The 22904-nt window shown below is 47.9% G+C and overlaps 6 protein-coding genes across 6 annotated transcripts; 3 read left to right on the plus strand and 3 right to left on the minus strand.

Moving 5' to 3' along the window:
• Positions 1 to 232: 232 nt before the first annotated feature.
• On the plus strand, positions 233 to 5745 carry UTP10 (U3 small nucleolar RNA-associated protein; the record flags this gene model as incomplete). Its single annotated transcript, XM_031150385.1, has 3 exons — positions 233 to 609; positions 663 to 4800; positions 4849 to 5745. The coding sequence occupies 3 exons, from the start codon at positions 233 to 235 to the stop codon at positions 5743 to 5745; spliced, it is 5412 nt and encodes a 1803-aa protein (XP_031005104.1).
• Positions 5746 to 5848: 103 nt separating this feature from the next.
• On the minus strand, positions 5849 to 6504 carry APRT (Adenine phosphoribosyltransferase; the record flags this gene model as incomplete). The annotated part of the gene is made up of 2 exons (XM_031150386.1): positions 5849 to 6379; positions 6445 to 6504. The coding sequence occupies 2 exons, from the start codon at positions 6502 to 6504 to the stop codon at positions 5849 to 5851; spliced, it is 591 nt and encodes a 196-aa protein (XP_031005103.1).
• Positions 6505 to 7010: 506 nt separating this feature from the next.
• Positions 7011 to 11173, plus strand: RAD54B (DNA repair and recombination protein; the record flags this gene model as incomplete). The annotated part of the gene is made up of 4 exons (XM_031150387.1): positions 7011 to 7215; positions 7348 to 7807; positions 8229 to 8579; positions 8632 to 11173. 4 exons carry the CDS (start codon positions 7011 to 7013, stop codon positions 11171 to 11173), a joined length of 3558 nt encoding a protein of 1185 aa, XP_031005102.1.
• Positions 11174 to 11743: 570 nt separating this feature from the next.
• sec63 (Translocation protein) lies at positions 11744 to 13992 on the plus strand (the record flags this gene model as incomplete). Its single annotated transcript, XM_031150388.1, has 4 exons — positions 11744 to 11776; positions 11825 to 12136; positions 12183 to 13770; positions 13835 to 13992. The coding sequence occupies 4 exons, from the start codon at positions 11744 to 11746 to the stop codon at positions 13990 to 13992; spliced, it is 2091 nt and encodes a 696-aa protein (XP_031005101.1).
• Positions 13993 to 14540: 548 nt separating this feature from the next.
• On the minus strand, positions 14541 to 16469 carry ANR2 (Uncharacterized protein; the record flags this gene model as incomplete). The annotated part of the gene is made up of 3 exons (XM_031150389.1): positions 14541 to 15604; positions 15638 to 16020; positions 16078 to 16469. 3 exons carry the CDS (start codon positions 16467 to 16469, stop codon positions 14541 to 14543), a joined length of 1839 nt encoding a protein of 612 aa, XP_031005111.1.
• A 508-nt stretch (positions 16470 to 16977) lies between these two features.
• drs1 (ATP-dependent RNA helicase) lies at positions 16978 to 19468 on the minus strand (the record flags this gene model as incomplete). Its single annotated transcript, XM_031150390.1, has 3 exons — positions 16978 to 17415; positions 17486 to 17788; positions 17864 to 19468. The coding sequence occupies 3 exons, from the start codon at positions 19466 to 19468 to the stop codon at positions 16978 to 16980; spliced, it is 2346 nt and encodes a 781-aa protein (XP_031005107.1).
• Positions 19469 to 22904: the final 3436 nt, after the last annotated feature.

Genomic DNA, 22904 nt, shown 5'->3' on the forward strand with positions numbered 1-22904 from the left:
GAAATTAACCTTTGCTTGCTCGCTCGATACGTCTGTGCAGTGATCTGATTCAGATCTGTGGAAGATATCCGAGCCTCGCGCGCAAGGCTGCGTGGACGCTAGCTTGGTTGGGACTAGACTTTCCATCCACAAAAAAAATAATTCTCTAGCTGATCGATAAAGCGTAAAGATTGTTATCGACGGGAAATAGGTCGCCCAATATGATTCATTGAGCCCTTTTCCTTAAATCACCATGGCGACATCTTTGGCAGACCAGCTGTCGCAAGTCGCTGCTAATTCGACACATGCTTTGAACCTCAAGGCGCAGAAAGCTGCCCACGCAAAATCTCTGATATTCGAGCCCCGAGTTGCCGCATCTCAAAGTTTCGACACCATATACACATTATGCCACGAAGGGTTTCAAGAGTTATGTCTTCTAGACGGCCGTTTCCTAGAATTTCAGAGGGATATATTCAGCGAACAAAGCCAGGCGGAAGACAGAACCCAAATGACCGCTGGAGAGAACTCAGAACTCAATAAGCGTCTGGAAACTTTCTTGGGCTTAGTGGGGGGCAAGTTGAGATTGACCCCAGGTATCAAAGCGGTAGAATGGCTTGTGAGGAGATTCCGGTAAAGACTCTGTTTTACAAGTCCCAGAGCGATTGACTAATAGCTCCTTATAGCATACACGAATACAATACTTCGTTCCTTCTAACGACCTTTTTGCCTTACCACACCCTTCCAATTTTCACTACCTTGCTGTCAATACTACCGACGAAGGTGCCAGAAGAGTACAAATTCCTTTATCCATATATTCGGTCCTTGACCCCGCCTCCGAGACATACCATCGTTCACACCGCGACCAACAATACCTCATTTACTTCATGTCTCAATACCTACGTTTTACGTGTCAGCCATGTCCGACAACATCACTCGGCGCTTTTGGCCTTTTGGGCTGGAATAATGACAGAGGCAGTTGGAGGTATGCTCGACAAAGCTCGATCTGGAAGGAGGGGCGTGCAACAGCAGAATGAGCAGGATGTCATTTTGAGGTTACTGCCAACCTTGAACGAAGGATTGGCCATGAAAAAGGTCCCAGAACTTCGCGTTGGATGCTACATGTTATTGTCTGTCATGGCATCAAAAGGGGGGCTTGATGACAAGCTGTTGACTGCTATGATGGAGGCTGTGGTCTTAGGGTGGACCACGGAAACCTCGAACCCAGGACTCGTCTGCCTCACCGTTTTGGCCCAACACCGGGGGGCAAAACAGATCACGAAACGACTCACAAGAGAGTTGATGAAGGTGGAAAAGCTACCTGCTCTTCTCGTTGAGCTTTCTAAGCAACGACGACTAGATAAGCTCGCAAATGGGCTTTGTCTATCTCTTGTGGATCGACTGAGGAAACATGGCGATATCAACGGTCTTCCAGTCATTGGCCAGATTGTCAAGAATCAATTATTGAGTGATCAACAATCCAGTGTGATCGTTAAGTCATTACTTTTGGTAGCCCACCAAATTGATGACGAGCCAAGCCAAATAAGCATGAGCCCTCATCTTGCTTCATTACTAGTAGATCTCACACAATTATCAGGTCACATAGGAGATGTGGTACGTGGAGCTTTAGAAGAAACAGATGTCGACATGGACGAGCTGGAGATGAAGCTTCATACAACGATTCGACCAGTGGCACTTCCATCATCGCCCTCTGAAGATGTGAAGATGGAAGATACAGATGTTGGTGCATCGAGTGCATCACCTAACTTCCAGTCTATCCTCCAGCATCTCCCAAAACGAACAGCGAGCGAAACGACTCTATTAAGCCATAGTGTCTCGCATGTCTATCCAGACCTCTGCCAGGCTTTCCTAGCTGCCACATCGAACGCATCCGATCTTGACTTATTTGATGAAGCCCCCATTCTCAGACGCGACTCGGCATTAGAGGATACTCTGTACCTGAGCTTTTATATGAGAACTTGGGTTGGACCTTATCCGGTCTTAGCTCGTGCCTCCGCCCTTCAAATGGCAACTCGTAAACTGTCGGGAACCCAAGGTTCTTTTGTAGATATTCAAGCGGTGCTCCCTTACGCTATCGCTGCTCTCGGAGATCCTGCTGCAAAAGTTCGTCGCGCAGCAGCGGAGCTTATCATTGCTTTGAACAAACTCTACCCAGCTAATGTGGAACCCAAGAAAGCCCTGAAACAGCTCCGCCGCTGGGGTTCTGAGGACCTATACGGACCCGATACTGAGACGAATGACCTCAACTGGCTTCAGCCCGATGCTGCAATTCGATTTCTCCGAGATCTACTTATTCCAGCATTAGAGGAGTGCATTCTTGACGCAAAGCACATCGAGTCAGTCTTTCAACAAGGTCTAAACAGCCACTCTAGTACGGAAAGCCCAAAGAAGAACGAATCTAGGCGGATTCCGCAAGCTTTACGAACATCTATCATGGCATTCCTAGCGTCCCATGTTCTTCATACACCTACGTTCTCTGTGAAGCTAAGACTTCTCGCGTCTCTAAATCAAGTTCGAAGTGTAGCAGGAGTAACGCGCACGAAATTTCTGCTCCCAGCCCTCGAGAGATTTGGTGCTGTTGACCCATCAGAATTGTTGACGCACTGCCAAGAAGAGCAAATCGACCTAGTTGAATTTGATGATCAGATGATTGCGACTGTCACTGCAAATGACAAGGAGGGTCTCAACTACCTTGCCCGCGTAGTGAACGGAGAGGTGGCCACAGGTAGACATCTGCTACTGAAGGCTGTCTTTAAAAGGATACAGACTATCTGGACATCACTAAATGGCGAGTTTAAGTTAAGTACAGCCCAGATGCTGATGGACTCTGCCCAATCTGCATCGGAACAACTCAATGAAGATCAAGAACTTGCCTCGCAAATGTCGACCGAACTTCTGAGCAAAATGCCCCTGTCTACCGACATTCTTTCAACCTTCCTTGACCAACTTCCTACCGCTGCCAAGCTAGCAGACAAGCCTCCTGCTTCCAAACGACGACGAACTAGCCATGGAGAAGTAGCCCGAACTCCTCTTCAGGACTCGAAGCAACTCACTGCTGCTATCAGAAAAGTAACCTTTATTTTGCAATTGGTCGATAGTTCCAACCCAGGCACACATCCTGAGCTCCTGAGGGGCCTTTTTACTGTGCTGGCGGAGCTTCAGCATTTTAAAGCTCAGGTGTCCTCGGAACTTGCTTACCTGCAAGGTCTGGCGCTGAGCAGTCTTCTGTCTATCCTGCAAGCGTGCAAAGCAAATCCAGCTATTAAACTGGATCGATCGGCCGTACGTGCAGACTTACTTGTTGACTGTATCCAGAAGACCGCAAGCCCGCAAGTTCAAAATGCCGCATTGCTTCTTATTGCTTCTCTAGCAGACACTGCTCCTGAACTAGTGCTTCACAGCGTTATGCCTATTTTCACGTTTATGGGCAACTCAGTTCTGAGACAGAACGACGACTACTCTGCGCATGTGATAAGCCAAACGATTCGCGAGGTTATCCCTCCTTTAATATCTTCACTCAGAAAAGATAAGGGGGACTTGGTGACTGGTGCTGCCGAGCTTCTTCTAAGCTTTGTTGCTGCATATGAACATATTCCTGCACATCGTCGAAAGGGTCTCTTCACGTCTTTGGTCGAGACCCTGGGCGCTGGAGATTTCCTATTTGCGCTCTTGGCAATGCTCGTAGACAAATACGGCGCAATAGAGAGCATCAAGACGTTTGCGGTGGAGTTATCGGGCTCTTTCAGTGTTGAGATTCAGCTACACTCGGTTGCTAGATACCTCGATCTCGTAAAAGATGTCCTGAAGCCTAAGCCAACTTACTCTTCCGTGTTATTGAACGCCAATGATGAGGGAGTGTCTGATCCGCATGAAATTGCCTCTATCGAACTCTCTCTATTGCCCGAGATTCTCTCGCAAAAACGATTGATTGCACAGACTGGGAAGATACTCGAGCGAGATGATATGGACGCAGCAAGGGTTCGAGACCTATATTCGACACTTTTAGAGAGTCTCTTGGCATTGGCAGATTTGTTGAAGGGCCAAAAGCATCTACACAGTACTTGTGGCGATGTCCTAGAGAGCTTATTAGGCTTGTTATCTACCAGTGAATTTGTAAAGTCTGTTGAAGGCCTGCTTGATAGACCCAACGAATCTTTGCGGAGGAAAATCTTACGCTCACTGGAAGTCCGTATCGACCAGGAGAATCCTTCGGATGCCGTCTCACGGGTCGCAATGCTTAGCTTTCTGCCTCAACTTACAGCAATTATTCGTGAGTCCAAGGATGTTCTTTACAAGCATACCGCTGTGGCTTGTGTGGACAAGATTGCCGAAAAGTATGGGAAGAAGGACCTCGAGGCTGTTTCAGCGGCAGCAGAAACAATTGCGAGCAGTCATTGCCTGGGTCAAGCAGACAGCCGTCTCCGAGTCATGGCCTTGCTTTGTCTCGCGTCATTAGTCGAAATCCTCAAGGAAGGCATCGTCTCGGTGCTCCCATCCGCAATCCCCAAAGCGTTGGAGTATATGGAAGCGAGTGTTAAGATGGATGCCGAAGGTCAGAAATTGCACAATGCTGGATACGCGTTCATCAGTGCTTTAGTACACCATCTACCATATATGGTATCAGGCGGGTACTTGGACAAGCTCCTGCAAATATCCAATGTATCTGCTGAGGCGGATCTGGAAGATGAAGCGGATGAGAGCAGAGTTCAGTGTTTGCAACTTGCCGCCAAGCAGATTGATGCGAAGAGCATGTTTGGGGCTCTGGAGAAAAATTGGTCGCAGGCTGTGACACAAGGATCATTAGTAAGTTACTTTTAAAAGCCTACCGGTCTTTTACTTACACAAAAGCAGGCACTCCGAGAGTATGTTGAGGTTCTCAACATTTCTATTGACAAACACCCCAAGAGTGTTATCACCAAGTACTCGACTATCCTCGCCAGGATTTTCCAAAATGCATTTGACCTCAGAAGGCAGTGGACTGAGGCCGAGAACGACTCTTCTCCCGAAATTATCTCAGAAATCGAGGCGGAGATCAACGAGGTGGCAATCAAAATGATCTACAAATTCAACGATGCAACATATAGACCTATCTTCGCCAACCTCATCGAGTGGACGTCTTCATTACCTAAGAAGGATAAAGCGGGAAGAAACATGCGTTTGCAAAGCATATACGGTTTCATGGCTATGTTCTTCGACAACCTCAAATCGATAGTGACGAGCTACGCCACCTACTTGCTTGACAACGCAGTGGAAGTCCTTAAAACTGTGAACCCCAAAGATGAAGAATCGAAAGATTTGTGGATAAAGGTTCTCCGAACACTAGTAAAATGTTTCGAGCACGATCAAGACGACTTCTGGCAATCACCAACCCATTTCAGCGCAGTCGCTCCTGTACTATGCGCACAATTTGCTCATGGTTCGTCGCTTCCTTTGATTGAAGAATTAGTGCCCGCAATTGTTGAGCTCGCGGCTGCCGCCGATTCGTCAGACCACCACAAAGAGCTGAACGGGGCCATTCTGAAACACATGCGCTCAGAAAATTCCAGTGTCAGATTTGCCGCGGTGAGGTGCGAGCAGGAACTGACAGGCAGACTTGGCGAGGAATGGTTGTCTATGCTACCTGAAATGTTACCGTTCATTAGCGAGCTGCAAGAGGATGATGATGAGGTGGTGGAGAAGGAGACTCATCGCTGGATTGTAAAGATTGAGGGTGTGTTGGGTGAGAGTCTTGACTCCATGCTCCAGTAGAGAGCTTACGCTGTCGAAAATCTTAATCAATACAAAAATGGAAAAGAAAGTAGAGAACGCGAAACATGTCTCTCTCCCAAATAATTAAGTGATAGCTACCTACTTAATTGACCGGTTCAGTCGAATTCGATACAGTAAGCGTCACCATCGCATACCTCTTCAAATCCCCTACCTTTTCCCTCACAGCTTCCGCATATCCCGGCATATCAACATCGAAAATAAAGACCGCCTCCGCAATGTCCATCCCCAATTTTCCAACCAAATCCTTAGCCGCAAGAATCGAACCTCCTTTCCCTAATAAATCATCCACCAAAATAACCTCCTTCCCCTGCGTCTCGACGCCCTCAAAAGCATCACTCTTCATCTCAAACATATCCGGTCCGTACTCCTTCTCATAAGTAACACTCAATACATCCCCTGGCAATTTTCCCTTCTTGCGCACAGGGATACACGGCAGACCTAATCGTGATGCGATCAGAGGCGCGAAGAAGAAGCCGCGAGCTTCAAGACATACGATGGCTGATATTTGAGAAATAGAATGAGTGGATAAGATGTGCGTAGTGAGATGCGATACTACAGCTTCTGTTGCTACAGGGTCGCGGAATATGGGGAAGATGTCGGCGAAGAGTTGACCCTATTCCATTGGTTGTCAGGGAGTCCTTACAGTAGGCGGGGTGGAAAGAGGAGGCGGGTGCATACGGAAACAGGGTGATTGCGATATAGCTTGATCTTGCTGAGAATGAGATCAACGTCTGCCATTTTCTCTAAGTGAGTTTGTTGGATTGGTTTTTCACTGCGGTCGTCCTTTTCTGTCTGCCTCTGTTTCTAGGTCTTCCTTCTCTCGATTACCCAGTTTGCTATAATCCTACACCAAGGTGAATCACGTGCGGTCTACAAGCTCTTCCTAGAGTGGGGGGGGATCCCTTGACAGCATCCGAGATTATTACAGTACCTAGTATTTTCTACAGTACGGCCTGAGTCTACAATTAATCGCACCTGTTTGTACTACTTTCTTATTTAGTAACAAGCATGCAGTTATTGTTTGTGGACATGCGTCCTTGTATCAACTTGCATGATTCCGCCGATATACGGCGATATACAGCCTCCTGCAAAAGTTAAGCCAATGTTTCTTATCAACTCGTGCCTTATGGGGGCTCCATAGAGAGAGGCGAAAGAGTTTGTTCAACTTCTCGAGCCTCTCCAACTTCTTTCCTGTTGAGTTTTCCTGCAATTGCTTTTTCGTTTAAGCTTCACAATTGCTTAAGATGTCGTCGAAAATCCTTCGCATTGCTATTGCCTTCTTTTCTTCATGTCCTCCCTTCAGCATAGTCTTTGCTGCGAGATTCAGCGAATTTGCCCACAGGAAGGGTCATGGACCTACTTTGAAGAGCAGAATGTCAGAGCAGCCTAGTGAGCCCCAGGACTCGGAACAGGGCCATAACTTTCGATTCCTGAGCGATGAAACCCGGCGTAAATCACGCTTCAGAATATAGAGCAAAGATGCAGAATGTGATCTTTGGGGTAAAGCCAACTCAGCTGCGTTTGCGTTAAATCCCTGTTTCAATGAATATCTTATCACTGGTTCATGCCCATTACTCTCAGATCCACCGGGAAATCCGACAGCTCTTCAACTCTCTTACCCAGGGCTACCGGTGTACTTCAATCGGAGTGTTGTGAAGAAGGCTATGCATGCACCAGAGGACGTGGAATGGTTGGAATGCTGCAATGGTCCCGTCTTCGTGGGCGATGGAGGACCACAAGATGAAGGCGATCTATCGCTAGATCCCATCCAATCCATACTACCCCGTGTATTAGAGGCCACACACCGCGCCCTCATTGCCAATGCGGACCTAGACATGAGTATCCTCACGATCGGCACACTGCTTGCGATTCAAAACATGACCCGGTGTGGTAAGCCGGGATTCCAGGAAGTTCCGATGACACCAATTGTGATTACCTTGCCCGATCTTCAATATCAGGCACTCTTCGAAACACAGGGCTTGGGAGGCATCGATAATCCGCAAGGTACAATGGGTATTCAGCATTTTGAACGTGGATTGATGTGAGTGGAGACATTTCTTTCTGGGCACATGCAGCCGCAATTCCAACCGAGAAGTAGCTATCGTCATTTGCAGTGGGTGTTGGGTCATATTGATACCTTGTAATCATCCATCTTGGTGTTTCACGTAATAGACGTCGTCGCATTGGATATACGATTAGAGTGAATAGCAAACAAAAGTACTTGTCTTTATAAGATGATGTTTCCAGAGTGCTAGAAGTTGACTTACTTTTCAAAACGGTAACAAGTGGTAGAAAAGTTGACATATACCGAGTGCATGTACATAATGTACAAATCGAAATGACTGGCCTAATGTCTTTCTTTGGGATCATGATTCCTTTTCTATTCGTCTCCGTCGTCTCACAAAAGCAAGAGATGCTTGAAAGGGGAAGTGGGGCAATCACGTGTCTGACGCGAGGTTCAGCGCGTCAAACCTTCAAGATCGCGTCGAACACTTTTTACCTTCACAACCACCTGGCTACGACCGAACGATGTTCAAGCCATTTAAGCCGCCATTGCTGAAGGTTGCCCCGAAACGGGAGCCCATAGTGGTTGAACCCTCGGACGAAGAAGATGGGCTGAAACCTCGGCCATACAAGAAACGAAAGTTGCTATATGTCGATATAGACAAGGTCCCCGACAGCCCACCAAAGAAAGCATCATCTGCGATTGATGCTCCCAGGAAACCGTTATTACCAGTCAAGAATCAAGTTGAGACGAAGAAATCTGTGGATGATGGAGTGGGTGGACTGGAAGGATATTATATGGTGTTATGGTTGGTCACATTTTCTATACTTGAATACGTGAAGGCTGATTAGATCTTATAGGCGCAAATTCACAATGAAGAAGCACAAGACATGGGATGGAGATGGCGTCCTTTCGGTATATGGCGGTTATGCTCGCCTTCAGGATATATCAGGGAAAGAAATGGGAAGGTGCATGTTCAAGGATCCTCTGCTCCCGGGTAGCACACTAAGCATCGGGGGGAAAGATGTCGAGATTGACTCGAGCATAAGTAAAGCGGACTTTCTAGCCGGAAGACCGTTCTTAAAGACTCAAGCAAGACGAACTTCGAGCTTAGGAAGCCACGGCAGTCTAGCAACAGTACCGAATCCCCCTCTCGTTGTCAGCAAGCCCAAACCTCTGTTGAGCTCCAAGACAAAGGATGATGCGGACATAAACGAGATTCCGGCGAAAAGCTTCTATGCATCAAGCACGGCAATGAAGGCGAAATTCAAGAATCCGCTTCTTGCAACGACAGTTATGCCGCAGAAGAAGGATGGTGGCGCAAGCCCTCGCCATGACCCTAACGCTCTTGGTGCTCTGGTAATGAAAAGACCTAAACATTGTCCCAAAGGCAAAGAAATTGTCGACGTTGTCTTGGATCCATTCCTGGGCCAACATTTACGGGAACATCAGCGAGAAGGCGTCAAATTCATGTACGAATGCGTGATGGGACTGCGGGATTATAGTGGTCTAGGTGCTATTTTAGCTGATGAAATGGGCCTCGGGAAAACTTTGCAAACGATCGCTTTAATATGGACGCTTTTGAAGCAAAATCCAATCCACGGGACCGACGGAGTCATCAAGAAGGCCCTAATTGTTTGCCCTGTGACTTTGATTGTCAATTGGAAGAAAGAGTTCAACAAGTGGCTGGGGACCGAGAGGATTGGGGTTCTGGTGGCGGACAACACGCAAAAAATTAGGCTGACTGATTTCACGCATGGTAGGAGTTACAGTGTGATGATTATTGGCTACGAAAAACTGAGATCCGTTCAAGAGGACTTGAAGAAAGGCGGCGGGATCGACATTGTGATTGCAGATGAAGGTCATCGCCTCAAGACAGCTGCAAACAAGTCGGCCCAGGCTATTCGCTCACTCAACACAGATATGAGAATCATCTTGTCCGGAACGCCAATGCAAAATGACCTTTCCGAGTTCTTCGAAATGGTGGATTTTGTCAATCCAGGTCTCCTAGGGAAGTACAACACTTTTAAGAAAGAGTTTGAAGGGCCCATCGTGAAGAGCAGACAGCCTGGAGCTTCAGAGAGAGATGTCGAGAAGGGATCCGCGAGAGGTGAGGAGTTGGCGTCCTTGACAAAAATGTTCATCTTGCGACGAACCGCCGAGATTCTTTCGAAATACCTACCTCCGAAGACCGAATATGTGCTATTTTGCAACCCTACACAAGCGCAAGTACAGGTGTACCATAACGTATTGCAATCGCCGGTCTTTGGAAAAGTCGTGGGAAGTTCTGAGGCGTCACTACAACTCATTACGCTGTTGAAGAAAATCTGCAATACTCCAAGATTATTAATGAGGAAAGACGAGGTAATGCCGAGTGATTCTGCCCTTGGGCAACTCCTGGAAGTCATCCCGTCCGAACTCATACACAAAGCTCCTGTCAAATCAAGCACGAAATTCAGAGTTCTCGACCAGATGCTCAAGTATCTTTCCAAGAATACGACGGAGAAAATTGTAATCGTTTCGAACTATACCGCGACCCTGGATCTTCTAGGCCAACATCTCGCGTCTTTATCTTTACCATTTCTTCGGCTTGATGGCAGCACGCCTACGGCGACGCGGCAAGATCTTGTTGATACTTTCAACAAAACTTCTGCTGCTAGGAACTTTGCTTTCCTTCTCTCAGCTAAATCTGGTGGTGCAGGCATTAATTTAATCGGTGCTTCACGCCTGGTTCTATTCGATGTTGATTGGAATCCGGCCGTGGATTTGCAAGCAATGGCACGAATCCATCGAGATGGTCAGAAAAAGCCCGTGAAAATCTATCGTTTCTTGATGGCGGGCGGTATGGATGAAAAGATCTACCAACGACAAATTACGAAACTAGGACTGGCAGACAGCGTCGTCGATGGCAAGAAGAACGAGTCGAGCTTTTCACCTGAAGAGCTGAGAGACTTATTCAGGCTGAAGGTGAACCCTGGCTGCCAGACCCATGACCTTTTGGGCTGCGACTGCAAAGGCTTAGGTGCCGATCCCCAGCCTCCAGCAAGCCAACCAGAAGTTCATGACATCAAAGATAGTGAATACGAGGAGGACAGTGACGATGACTTGCCTTTCGATCCAACTGCTGGTGTTGTGCCAGCAACGAAAGCAAACGTGGAAGCAATTGAACTCAAAATCCGCGAGGCGCGAGAGAAGCGGCTCAAGAAATCAAAGGGGAAGATGCAGGCACTGATGCAGTACAGACACATTGATACAGCTATTTTTAGAGGCGAGACGGAGGACGTGTTTGGTTTTGAGAATGATGAATTTACGAAGGTGAAGAATGAACTTGATGATGTACTAATCAATATATTAGAGGACGAGGGTTGCAAGGTTGGCTTTGTGTTTGCTAAGAAGGGATAGAAAAATAACCTCTGGACTGGAATTGCGTTGCTCAGGGTGCAAAAGGAGTGTTTGCATAGATGTCGCTGAATATAAAATAGAGACGATAAACAAGCTATTGTAAACATTTGTTTCAAGATCCACGCTCTTACATGTTTGTAAGAGGCATTCAGAAGAGATGTGTCCTTGATTGGATTCACAGAAGCTTATAAGTACAGTAGCAGTTGCAGAGTCATATCATATCCACACAGTCAGTATAGAATTATCATAATTCTATGAGCTTCTCAGTACAGATTTCAGAATTAGCGGCGCTGATGGATGGTGGGTGGGTGGTTTTATTTGGGTAAAAAGCGGGTCTATAATCCCTGTCAAGATATATCTGGCCTTGTGTTGTTCTGCGGGAATCTTTGTTCGGTTTAGACTTCTCAGAACATCCACGTTCTCAACTTTTAATTCCCTTATCTTTCCTTCACGCTCTTTCACTTTGCTTCTGGGCGCCTTCTCAGATCGTCCAGGTTTGTTCGCAGCAATAATCAGCTTGCGCGCAAGCATCTCCTACAGCGCAGGTCTTCCGGACTAAATACCAGCACAATGAGTGGGACAGATTACTCCTACGACGAGCAGGTATGATCAGCCTTCGCAGAGGTATAGTAGCATGCTAACATCCTGCAGGGGCAGTTCTTCCCCATCTTCATCGCTACGATCGTCGGCATAGTCACAATTCCCCTGACATACACTGTTCTGAAGCCCAGTTCGGACCCTGGAGCCACAGCACCTCGAATCAAGACAGACTACCGACCTGAGCATGCGGACCTGATCGATATCCAGAGAAAGGCTCAGAAGAAGAAAGAACGGAAGCTGAAGCGCATACTTACCGTCGTTGCTGGATGGGCGACCATAGCCTTCATGGGTTATTTGATTTATGTCACAGCGCGAACAATACCCAAGATTTGGAACCCATACGACATCCTGGGTATTTCAGATGTACGTTCTCCGACCGAACAAAAGTATACGAGCTGACAGTATATAGTCTGCAAGTGAGAGAGAGATCAAATCACACTATAAGCAGCTTTCTAAGAAATACCATCCGGATAAAGCCAAGCCAGACCCTGCGAAAAACGAAACCCTCGAAACCATAAACGATTATTATGTCGAACTTGTTAAAGCCTACAAAGCACTTACCGATGAGGAGATCCGAAATAATTTCATTCAATTTGGCCACCCTGACGGCAAGCAAAGCTTTAGTATTGGTATTGCTCTGCCAAAGTTTATTGTTACTGATGGCAATGGAAAATACGTTATTCTGGTATACGCGGCCTTGTTGGGAATTTTGCTGCCATATTTGGTTGGAAGCTGGTGGTATGGGACTCAAAGAATGTCTAAGGAGAAGGTTCTCATCGAGAGCGCCAACAATCTATTTAGGGAATACGATGAAGGTCTTGAGGAAGGGGGCATTGTTAGTGCTTTGAGCACTGGTCTGGAATTTCAGAATGCTTTGAAGGGCGACAAGGCCGAATCTGGTCTGGGCAAGCTGGAATCGAGGATCCTGGCTGAGGGTACCGCGACCCCTCTTGCTGGTGGACTTTCTACAAAGGACCGAACTGTATTGGAAGATTTGGATGGCGGTGCTCGACGGAAAGCACTTGCACTTCTATGGGCTTATCTTGGACGAGTGGAACTCGACGACCCAGCTCTCAACCAAGCAAAGATTGAGGTGGCGCCCATTGCACATGCTCTTAATACATCTTTCACCGCAATCGCTCTGGCCTTCGGTACTACTGCGCCCATCCTTGCATCTTATCTCACTGGTCAGAATCTGTTGCAGGCAATGCCCCCAAAAGCTTCTCCCCTACTTCAGCTTCCTTTCATTACTCCGGCCATTGCCAAGGCGATCGAAGGAGATTCGAGAACCCATTTAAGCTTACAAGATTACATGGCACTCCCGGAAGCTTATCGGAAGAAGCTAGCTGTTGGCAAAGGTCTATTGACCGAAGCCCAATACAATACTGCTATGAGCGTAGCCAAGCAATTACCTCGCCTACAAGTTGAGAAGGCTTTCTTCAAGGTGACTGGCGAGAAATACATAATTCCCAGTTCGCTAGTATCATTGGTTGTCAAGGGCCGATTTATCCCCCCTGGAAGCCAAGATATCCCCGAAGTTAACGAGCTCGACCTAGAAGACATCGATCCAGACGAGGACGATCTAGACGCAATTCTGGGCCGGAAGAAGAAGGGTGTCAAGGGCGCCAAATCAGAAGAAGAGAAAATCGTCCAACCACCTCTCGCATTCGCCCCCTATTTTGCCCGTGACTACTCTCCCAGATGGCACGTTTTCCTTACCGACAGCAAGCAAGGGAAAATTGCTGTTCCTCCTTTTACATTCACAACCTTCGACAAGCCAATTTACGACGAAAGTGGCAAGCCAACTTTCAATATGCAGACACTGAAGGCGCAGTTCCAAGCCCCACCACAGGCTGGCCACTACACCTTTGTCATGCACTTGATTTGCGACTCGTATGTTGGATTTGATACCAAGATGGAGGTCACGCTAGTCGTGGACGAAGCTAGTAAAGGAGCAGATATAGAGGCGGATGATGATATCTCTGAACCCGATGAGGGTATGTTCTCTCTCCCATCCCCTTTTCCTTTTCTCTCCAATTTTTCAATACTAACAAACTGCAGACTCCATAGCCGGCCAAATGCAAGCCATGAAGTCCGGCGTTCCCGCACCACCCAAGAAAAAGAAGAATAAGCCCGAGTCCAGCGACGACGAGGAGAGTAATACCGAAGAAGAGGTCGAGGATACGAGTGATACCGATACCGACACCGACGAGGAATAGTTCTCCTTGCTTTCTTCAGTGGGCCGGCAATTCTTGCATTGGGTTCTCTTGTAAAATATATAGTTTTATGGGGGCGTGGCATTTGGGATGGCGTCTTGAGAGATACACTTTTGTTTGTGCATATGGGGTCCTACACTTGAGGTTTGGCCTTAGCCTCCTCGTTATTTGGTGGGATTGGCGCAGAGAACAAAATTGAGGGTTTTCTTCGAGAAAGGTACATTAATGGGCTACGTCTTAATCTGTGAACTTTGATGTGTTTTCAATGCGTTTATCTTTCTATCTATACTATCTATACTGGGGTCTGTATGCCCGAGACTTGATCGAATAGGGGGGGTTTAACAACGCAAGAGGTCACCTTCCATCGCTATTTGACAAGGCTCTACTGAATCAAACATCACTCAAGCGCCGGGCGATACAACGTCGAGGCAAATCGAGCTCCTATTGCATCCACAAATTGCAATGTATAATAACAGTAAAATGGCCTATCCTTCCTTCCCTCAGGAATAGAACACCCAACTCCACACATTACCATACATAGCCAGTCGAGCTCAGCAAATCCTGACCCCACAAACATCCATATTTCTCCCCTCCACATGCGCCCTCCGTCCAAAATACTCCTTGCTCACTTCCGCAACAAACTGATGGTCCGTTGCGCTCCAAATATCAAGCCCCATACGCTCCATATCAACGCTACTAATATACACAGCCGGCCCATCATTTTCATCTTCTGTCAAAGCCTGCGCCTCGTCTTCACGTTCGTCATCTGAGTCCGTGGCATCGACAATGTCGCTGAGCGTGGATAGAATTTGGGTTGTGAGACGGTGGAAGTAGGCTACGATGGCCATTGCCTGCTTCGCGCTCTCGTCTTTTAGAGGACGCATGCTTAGTAAGGTGCTTGACTGAGATAGTGGGCGGATGGTGTTGGGCGTTGAGGGCGAGATTGCTAATCCTGAAAGCAATGCAGCGTCCGAGTCTGCTTCTTCGTCTGAATGTAAGCGTTGCTCGCCTGCTGAAGCCCACCACATGAACCCGGAGTACGCGAGGGCTGCCCAAGAGAGGGGCTCAACTATGTCGTCTGTATCGGGGAGGTCGAGCATGAGGTCGTTGACTGGGTGAGAGGTGCTTGATGTGCTTCCGCGGGGCGTTTCGGGTTCTTGGGGCTCGGTGCTGGCTCGTTTTGGTGTTGGGCTAGATGGGGGTGAGGCGTGCCGAGAGAGACCCCAGCGGAGGGTTTTGTAGCGGCGGAGATCTCTTTGGGTTGCTTTCATCTCAATGCCTTGGGGCGATTCGACTTTTGGCCAAACTTTATCCGTGGCATTTTCGGAATATTGTGGCGGCATTGTGATTAGAACATCGTAGAGTGAGCTTTTCATGGCGAGGATGCTATCAGTTGTGCAGGCTATCCATCCACATCCTGGCTCGTCCCTGCTTCCCGTTTCCTCTGAGCCGGGTGTAGCTGCTGCTGCTTTTGCGGCGCGGAGATCTTCTTCCAATAGGGGAATATCATGAACTCCGATTGAGAATAGGGGTCGTAGTCTTTGAGGGGGGGCTGTAGATACTAGTAAATCGCTAACAGCGAGGGGTATATTTGAGAGAATCGAAATATCATATACTGTCCACGATCAGCGATTTATATACTAATTACGGAATAGATTCCCACCAAAATTACAAGTCTCCTGAACAGGTGCATGTGCAGTTATCAGTATTCGTTTCCGTAATATCGCAGCACGATGTATCGGGAATATCAAAGGGCCAAATGCTTCCAAGAGGTGCGGCAAGCTCCAAGCTGGATGATACGGAGCGAGTGTCTGGCCGGGAGGCAATAACGCAGTTCCATCTGATGCCGACCGGTTCCTAGCATTTCCTCTAGGGGGATGTCCAGGTGTTGTCCGTATAGGTTTAAATTGTGCGCTTGTAGGTGTATCTACGAGCGATTCAGTCTCGACATCTGGCGAGAGACCATTTGCCTTGTGTTCCTTCCAGAATTCTTCCAACACATCGGTGTCCGTAATGTCCAGGATTAGCTCACTGTTACAATCAATCGAATCAGTATTACTTTAGAGAAAGAGCTTTGGGAAGTTCTACTTTGCCATTTCCTTCAACGCCTCAGCGTGCTTCCAAGCCCTGCCTAATCTTCCATAAATAAGAGGGACCATTATCCCCACGGCTATCATGCGAGCATTTCTCGACTCCTCTGCGGCCGGCGCATTGACGAATGCGCTGAGCCCGGCATGATTGTCATGAACGAAGTATATCAGATCCTCCTTCACAGTATGTAGTCCAGAGGGCAAACTCTTGTATTCCACCACTCCTTCGAGCTCTACGCCTGGGAAAGACCGCTTCCACCCAATCGTGTAGCCTGCCTTAATGTCGAAATAGATAAGGAAGAGGGCAGAAATGGGGGGCAGATCCGAATTAGAGTGGCCGCCGGGAAGGTCGATATTCAAGGGCGCTTGGCCTCTTCGAGTGGCGGCCATGGTGTTGTTAATACCGCTCGGGATGGTATTTATTACTGGTCGCGGGGACCATGTTGGAAGTGAGTCGTCGAGATTAGAGTTAGGTAGTAGCAAGCAGGGGTTATTGTGATTTGGCGGGGCTTGGTCTTGGCTTAGGCCGTTTTGAAAACTGGGGTGCGTCAAAGTTGGCGCAACTCAACCTTACCTCACCTCACCTACCTACCTCGTGAATAGTGTCACTTACTCTCATCTTAGCTACTGCTATTATGAATACGTCTCATACGAACCGCATGTCTCATATGAATTGATGACAACCTCATCTCAACGTGGTACAATATAAACAGCTTAGGAAACGTTTTCAAGCGAAGAGTCAAGGGGTAAAGGTGGCTCTTTTACTTGACGGAGTGTTGGTTGGGGATGAACGGTTGCCTGTACTAGCTGGTCGATAATTGCTGCAAAGGATCTATCAAATCATTCCACATGATAATACACTCGAGACTGACTCAAAGATAGTATGACATTTTCACAGCTACCTTTTCTTCGCAAACTTGCCCTTCACCTGAGCTGGTTTCCCCCCCTTAATCTTCTGCTTCCCCTTCCCCTTCTTCGCTGCCTCCAACGCACCCTTGCCATCTCGTTCCGCGCGTCCCTTCTTCCACACCTTGCCCTCCGTCCTCATATCCTTATCGTCCAACTTCTTCTTATCCTTATTACTGAGCTTGCCCGGCTTCTTCTTCAAAATGGCTGCCGCGCCATTCAGTTCCGCTCGCCCCATTTTCTTAGCCGCATTCTTGTCCACCTCGCTCTCGAACCAGGTTCTCTTAGGTCTGCCCTTGATTTCATCTTCGTGAACCATCAAGTTTTCACCCTTCCTAACCTCCATCTCTGATTGAGCGAGCAATTTATCTTCTTTTTCTTCTGCAAGGATCTCTTCAATTTCGTCCTTCATATCGTCGACTTTATCGGACTATACGGATGTCAGTAATGCGCGAACGAGAATGCCTCAGGATTCCTGAAACGTTAGAAGTGGCACCTACCCAAATATCCGCCTCCGCCGCCTCGACAACCTGAGAGACAATCTTGGCGCCTTGAGCACGTGCGCTCTTCACAGCAGCTTTCACGACCTTGCGGTCCGTTTCAGCTGCTAAGGTGCAGGCGCGACCTGTACGGCCGGCACGAGCTGTACGACCTACTCTGTGCAGGTAGATCTCGTGGGATTGCGGGGCTTCGTAGTTGATAACTGTATCGACGCCTTTGATGTCTAGACCACGGGAGGCGAGGTCAGTGGCAAGGAGGAACGAGGCTTTGCCGTCTCGGAAGGACTCTACGCTTGTAATACGCTGGTGAGGATGTTAGTAAAATGTTTCAGTCTGCGTAGGATATCCGCAAAGGAGATAGACGGGAAGGAAATTTACCTGCTCTTGACTCATACTACCGTGTAATTCTGTAGCTTTAAGGCCAGAAAGTCCAAATATGACACGAGCTCTGTGAGCTTCTTTCTTTTGACGGAAGAAGACGATGACTCGATCTCTATAGAGATTCTTGCAGAGATACAGCAAATATCCCATCCGTTTCGTCTCTCTGCCTGGCCGAAGCCGAATGAACTCTTGCACCAGAGTACCGACAGTCTGCTTCTGTGCATCGACAAGTAATCTGACTGGTCTGTTGAGACCTACACGAATGAGATTATCGACGGACGAAGTCATCGTTGCGGAAAACAGCATGGTTTGTCTAGACTTTGGTATGGTAGTCAAGATCTCGTTGAGTTCGTCTGCGAAACCAGCTTCCAGCATACGATCAGCCTCGTCCAGAACCAAAATCTCAAGTGTATCGACTGTAAAGCTTGCTGAATTGCGCATGTGATCAATGAATCTTCCGGGGGTTGCGATAATGACATCGGGGCGGAGCCTTAACTCTGCCTCTTGGACTTTGAGACTGAGACCTCCCACTGCCAAACAGAACTTGATGTCCGTATGACTTGCCAGCTTCGTAGCAACAGCGTGACATTGTATAGCCAGTTCACGTGTAGGCATGAGAATCGCTACTCTACTCGTAGGAACTTTCTTAGGTCGGTACAAGAGACGCTCGAGAACTGGGACAATGAAAGCTGCCGTTTTTCCGGAACCTGTAACAGCTCCACCAACAACATCCTTACCAAGCAACGCAACTGGTATCGTCTTGGCTTGAATCGGAGTGGGCTGCGAAAATCCTACAGCAGCAAGGCCACGAAGAATCGGTCTCGATAATGACATGCCTTGGAAAGAGGTTAACGTAACTGGTTTAGCGCCTTTGGCGGGCTTCTCCTCCGGAGCGAAGAAAGCTTCCCGACGTGCTGCTTCTTCTGCATCTTCCTCATTTTCTCCCTCATCTGAGGAGCCTTCTGATGCGACATCGTCAGGATGAGGAGCTGGGCTAGCAACCGAATCGTCGTCCGAATTGTCCTCTTCGTCTTCGTCTTCTTGCTCCGAGTCCTGTGCAGCATCTTCGTCGCCAGACTCCTCTTCATCAGACCCAACAGCCATCCCAAAGCCATCTTCCGCCATAAACTCATCACCGGACCCATCCAGCTCGAGCTCCAACTCCGCGTCTTCCTCAACATCCTCGGATCCCACAACATCTACTTTTTCCTCTTCTGTCTTGCCTCCCGATTTCTTCTCCCTCCTCCGCGCAATAATCTCATCAATATCAGTGGCCCTCTTGTCCCCCCGACCTAATCCCTTCTTCGCATCCTCAAAACCCCACCCCTCGAATTCCTGTAATCCCTGGTCTCCTTGCTCAATCTCAAACTCGAATTCCGAGTCCATAGCTCCATCATCCTCGTCTTTGGCGCCCCATATTCCGTGACTCTCTTCTTCTTCGTCGTCTTTCTTGGCCTTCTTGCTCTTTTTTGAGGCGGCATCGTTATCCCGTTTGCGCTTCTTCGAGGGGGGTTCTGACACTTCCTCAATTGGAGTTGCAGATTCTTCTTCATCGGACAGGGTCAGAATAAAATCGTCCTCTTCTACCTTTTTGGGTGCCATTCTCGGTGATTTTCTGGTAGGGACGGGTTGCTGAAGAAAGCTGATCTCTCTACTTTGAACTTTTTTTGTGTGGGGTTGGCAAAATTCGCTGGAAAGGGTCTAGGGTGTACGCGGCGGTGAAGATCCCGATCTAGACGCAGTGAGATATCTTGGACGGGTTCACCATGACCACTCAAAAAGATCCTGTATGTGTACCTCGAGTTACTTTCCCGAAGCTCTTACCGTTCGTTGCGTCTATACTGAAGAAACTGGTTTTGTATCATTACAGTACGAATGCCTTGTATCCTTCCTGATGTGATATCCACTGTTTTAGCCTCCAACTACGAGAGGTTCTTTTGTCAATATAGAAACAAATTTACTCTTACACCCTTGCAGGATTCCTGAGCTGGGTTGCTGTTAGTGATTTTATTCTTTTGGGGAACCTTTCGCTGGAAAGCCAGGCTCCGCAGGTTTATAAATCCTGAAAAGTTCGCACTTGGTTTTTACCACACATTTTGGGTCCAATATTACCGTTGTTTTATGATTTCATTTGATTTGTAGGAGTTCTAGCTTACAATGGGGATATAAGTAATGTGGGTGATGTAGTGATAATGCCAGATCCCCTTCGCGAACCAGGAAATTATTCCATCTCAAGTTCAATGTTTCAACCAGAGGCAGCCCAAGTCATGCGGAGGCGTACTTAAAAAAGAGGTCGAGAACGAGACGCCGGTGATGCAAGCATCGTAGCTCTCGTATGAAGTATTATAAGGACGGATATGTCTTGGTGCAAATCAGATGCTGGCCGTCCTCCATAAGCAGTATTTTGATCATAGTACAGTGTGGAAAGTCTCCGCGTGTGCAGGCATGGATGGAATTAGGGGGGTTACGTCAAGATGATGATAAGATGTTGCAGGGAGCTGGCTCGAAATGGTGAAGAGCTGGAGCTATGTAAGCCAAATACAATCCTGATCCAACCCTTCGATGAACCAAAATCTGTATGCCTGAGATTCGAGAGTTGAGCATGCAAACCGAGTATAAGAAACGTATCATTCCTAAGCAAACGGATCGAAATCGTCTCCTGCCGAGGCCCGAGCTTGGAAGTAGACCAGGTCGAGCCATTTGACCGGACCCTGTAGCGTTGAGCTTCTTGCTACTGAATTCAAGCGAGCTACTTCTTCGAACAAGAACTTTTGGTGGAGGAAATGCTTTACTATTGCCAAGTTGGGGTCATTTGCTGACAAGACCGGTAGTTGAAATATCATTTGATGCCAGTTGCCCGCGCCACCAGCTTCGTGGGCTTTGCAATTGCCTGGATTGCTCCAAGAACAGGCGCTTTCGTATGCATAACCTGGATTCAGGATATGCACAATACGATCAAGTAGGTTACGGCCGATTCCTTTGCGTCTGTAGTCAGCATGAACATACAACTGCAAGTTTGTTGTGGTTCGAGATCGTCCATTGCGAGCGCCAGTGAAACTATAGTTAAAAGTTTCGACATTTGCAAAGCCAATCACAGCCTCGAACAGTGGCATCGTAGCCTTCTTGGTTGCTCCTGCTCGACCCTGCTTATCATGGAATGCGGGCTTTTTGCCTTTAATGGCAACGAGGAAGGGCAGCTGCTCATTTCGAGCGGCGATGATCATGGCCTTTGCATCATCGGTTGAGATTCGGGTTTGGTCCTCTGGGATGTGAGACCTTTCAACATAGAAATTATACACTTCGACGACACCGGGGGCATCAAATACAGTAGCGGGTCGGAGATACACCTCTATGGTCGGAGAGAAGGGGTTTGGTTCAGGATTGAGGGCCATTTCAGCGATTTCTCGGTAACGAGCTTCCTGGTCATCTCTATTTGCTTTCTTGAAGATCTTGAACTTTTGCTGCTTCTCTTTGAACTTCTTGCTCTCACTAGCAGAAGTCTGGTTGAGTCTCCTTTCTTCATCGTAAGAATATGCGATATCTGCAAGAGGTTAGCGATCTGCACAGTATACAGCAAAGCGAGGGATGAGAGTGAAAAGCATACCAGGTTTGGAGTCAGGTTGTTCAATAGCCTCAGCAAAGTGCCCGGCTTTGACTGGTACTGATTTCTGAAACTCTTCGGCGGCAGTATCGAGTATACGGTTCGGGAATTTTCTACAGTTGCCAATCCACTCAGCGAGAAACGCAGGAAGGAAGAGGGTGCTGCATCCTGGTCGATCATCTTCCCAATCAACTGGTGGTGGAATCCAGGTTTTACCATCCCAGTCAAGCAGCTCCTCGGCGGCAGAACGCCCTTGAGTAGCACGAACGCCTTCTCGTGGTCGGTCTTCGCTGACATGATCATCATCGAGCCCCGTCTCACTGACCACATCCGTAATAGCGAGTGTCTTAGCTTGAGGTTTTCTAGGGGTAGAGCCAGTTGCCTTGATGATAGCTTCTTCGGTCAATGGAAGGGCGTCATTGTCGGTGATATGTTTGAGGTCCTTCACATCTTGAAGAATCATCTCATGCATAACTTTCGCATCAAACGAATTATGAGCACCCCAACCATCTGAAGACGTGGTAGGCCTGCTAAGGTTCTTCACCGGCGTCTTAATTTCAGGTTTGGTAGCCCAGCCGGCTGAAGATGGGCGGCTTGCATTATGGACCTTGTGCTGTTCATTAAGCAAAGCTCTGGCATCTGTTGATGCAGTGTGCTGTGGAAGAACATTGAATTAGCGTCGTTTCTTACGATCATCTTAGGAGAACAGAACATTGACTCTGGATTTGGAGACAACGGTGGAGAGCAGGGTCCAAGTAGGCCTTGTCTTGCATACCATGTCGAAGGATGAAATGATCAAACTTTGATTAACTTACTTCTGGAGGGTCATCATTCTTCGCCTTCACTTTCAGATGTGGCAAAACCTGACTTCCTGCTCCGGCAGGTGGTTTTACAGGTGTTCTCTCATCTTTTGCCCTCAACATCATATGTGGTAAAAGACGTGCTCCTGTTCCGCCCGTCGCAATGGTACTTGGACTCTCATTGTTGACCTTCACCTGCATATGTGGCAGAATCCGAGTTGCTGCCAACGATCTGGTTGATGTGTTGTCACCATTGACCTTCATTCCGGTACTTGGTGGAGATCGGAGGTGAACAGCATCTGATGATGTGGTAGGAGAGCTCGTATTATTCACCTTCATCCTCATGTGGGGAAGCTGATGCCGAGTCGAAACGCCTGAGTGGCTCGTAGTTGGGCTACCTGTCATGGCTCTCACCTTCGCTGGGTTATCATCAGCTTTGACAGGCTGAGAGTGTATCGTAGTGAGCTTCTTGTTCGAGTCTTGCATGTGCACTGCACTCGATTTTGGGTCGTTCCATGCCACAAAGGCATTGAACCCATCAGCGGGGGTCTCCATGGCTGAAATAGAATGCGGAGTTCGTAGTAAAGATGCTATGAGTAGTGGAGTAGAAGTTGTTGGTGAAAAGCCAATTGTTGAG

This window comes from Lachnellula hyalina, assembly GCF_007821495.1.
Source record: "Lachnellula hyalina strain CBS 185.66 chromosome Unknown contig00072, whole genome shotgun sequence".
NCBI classification, from domain to species: domain Eukaryota; kingdom Fungi; phylum Ascomycota; class Leotiomycetes; order Helotiales; family Lachnaceae; genus Lachnellula; species Lachnellula hyalina.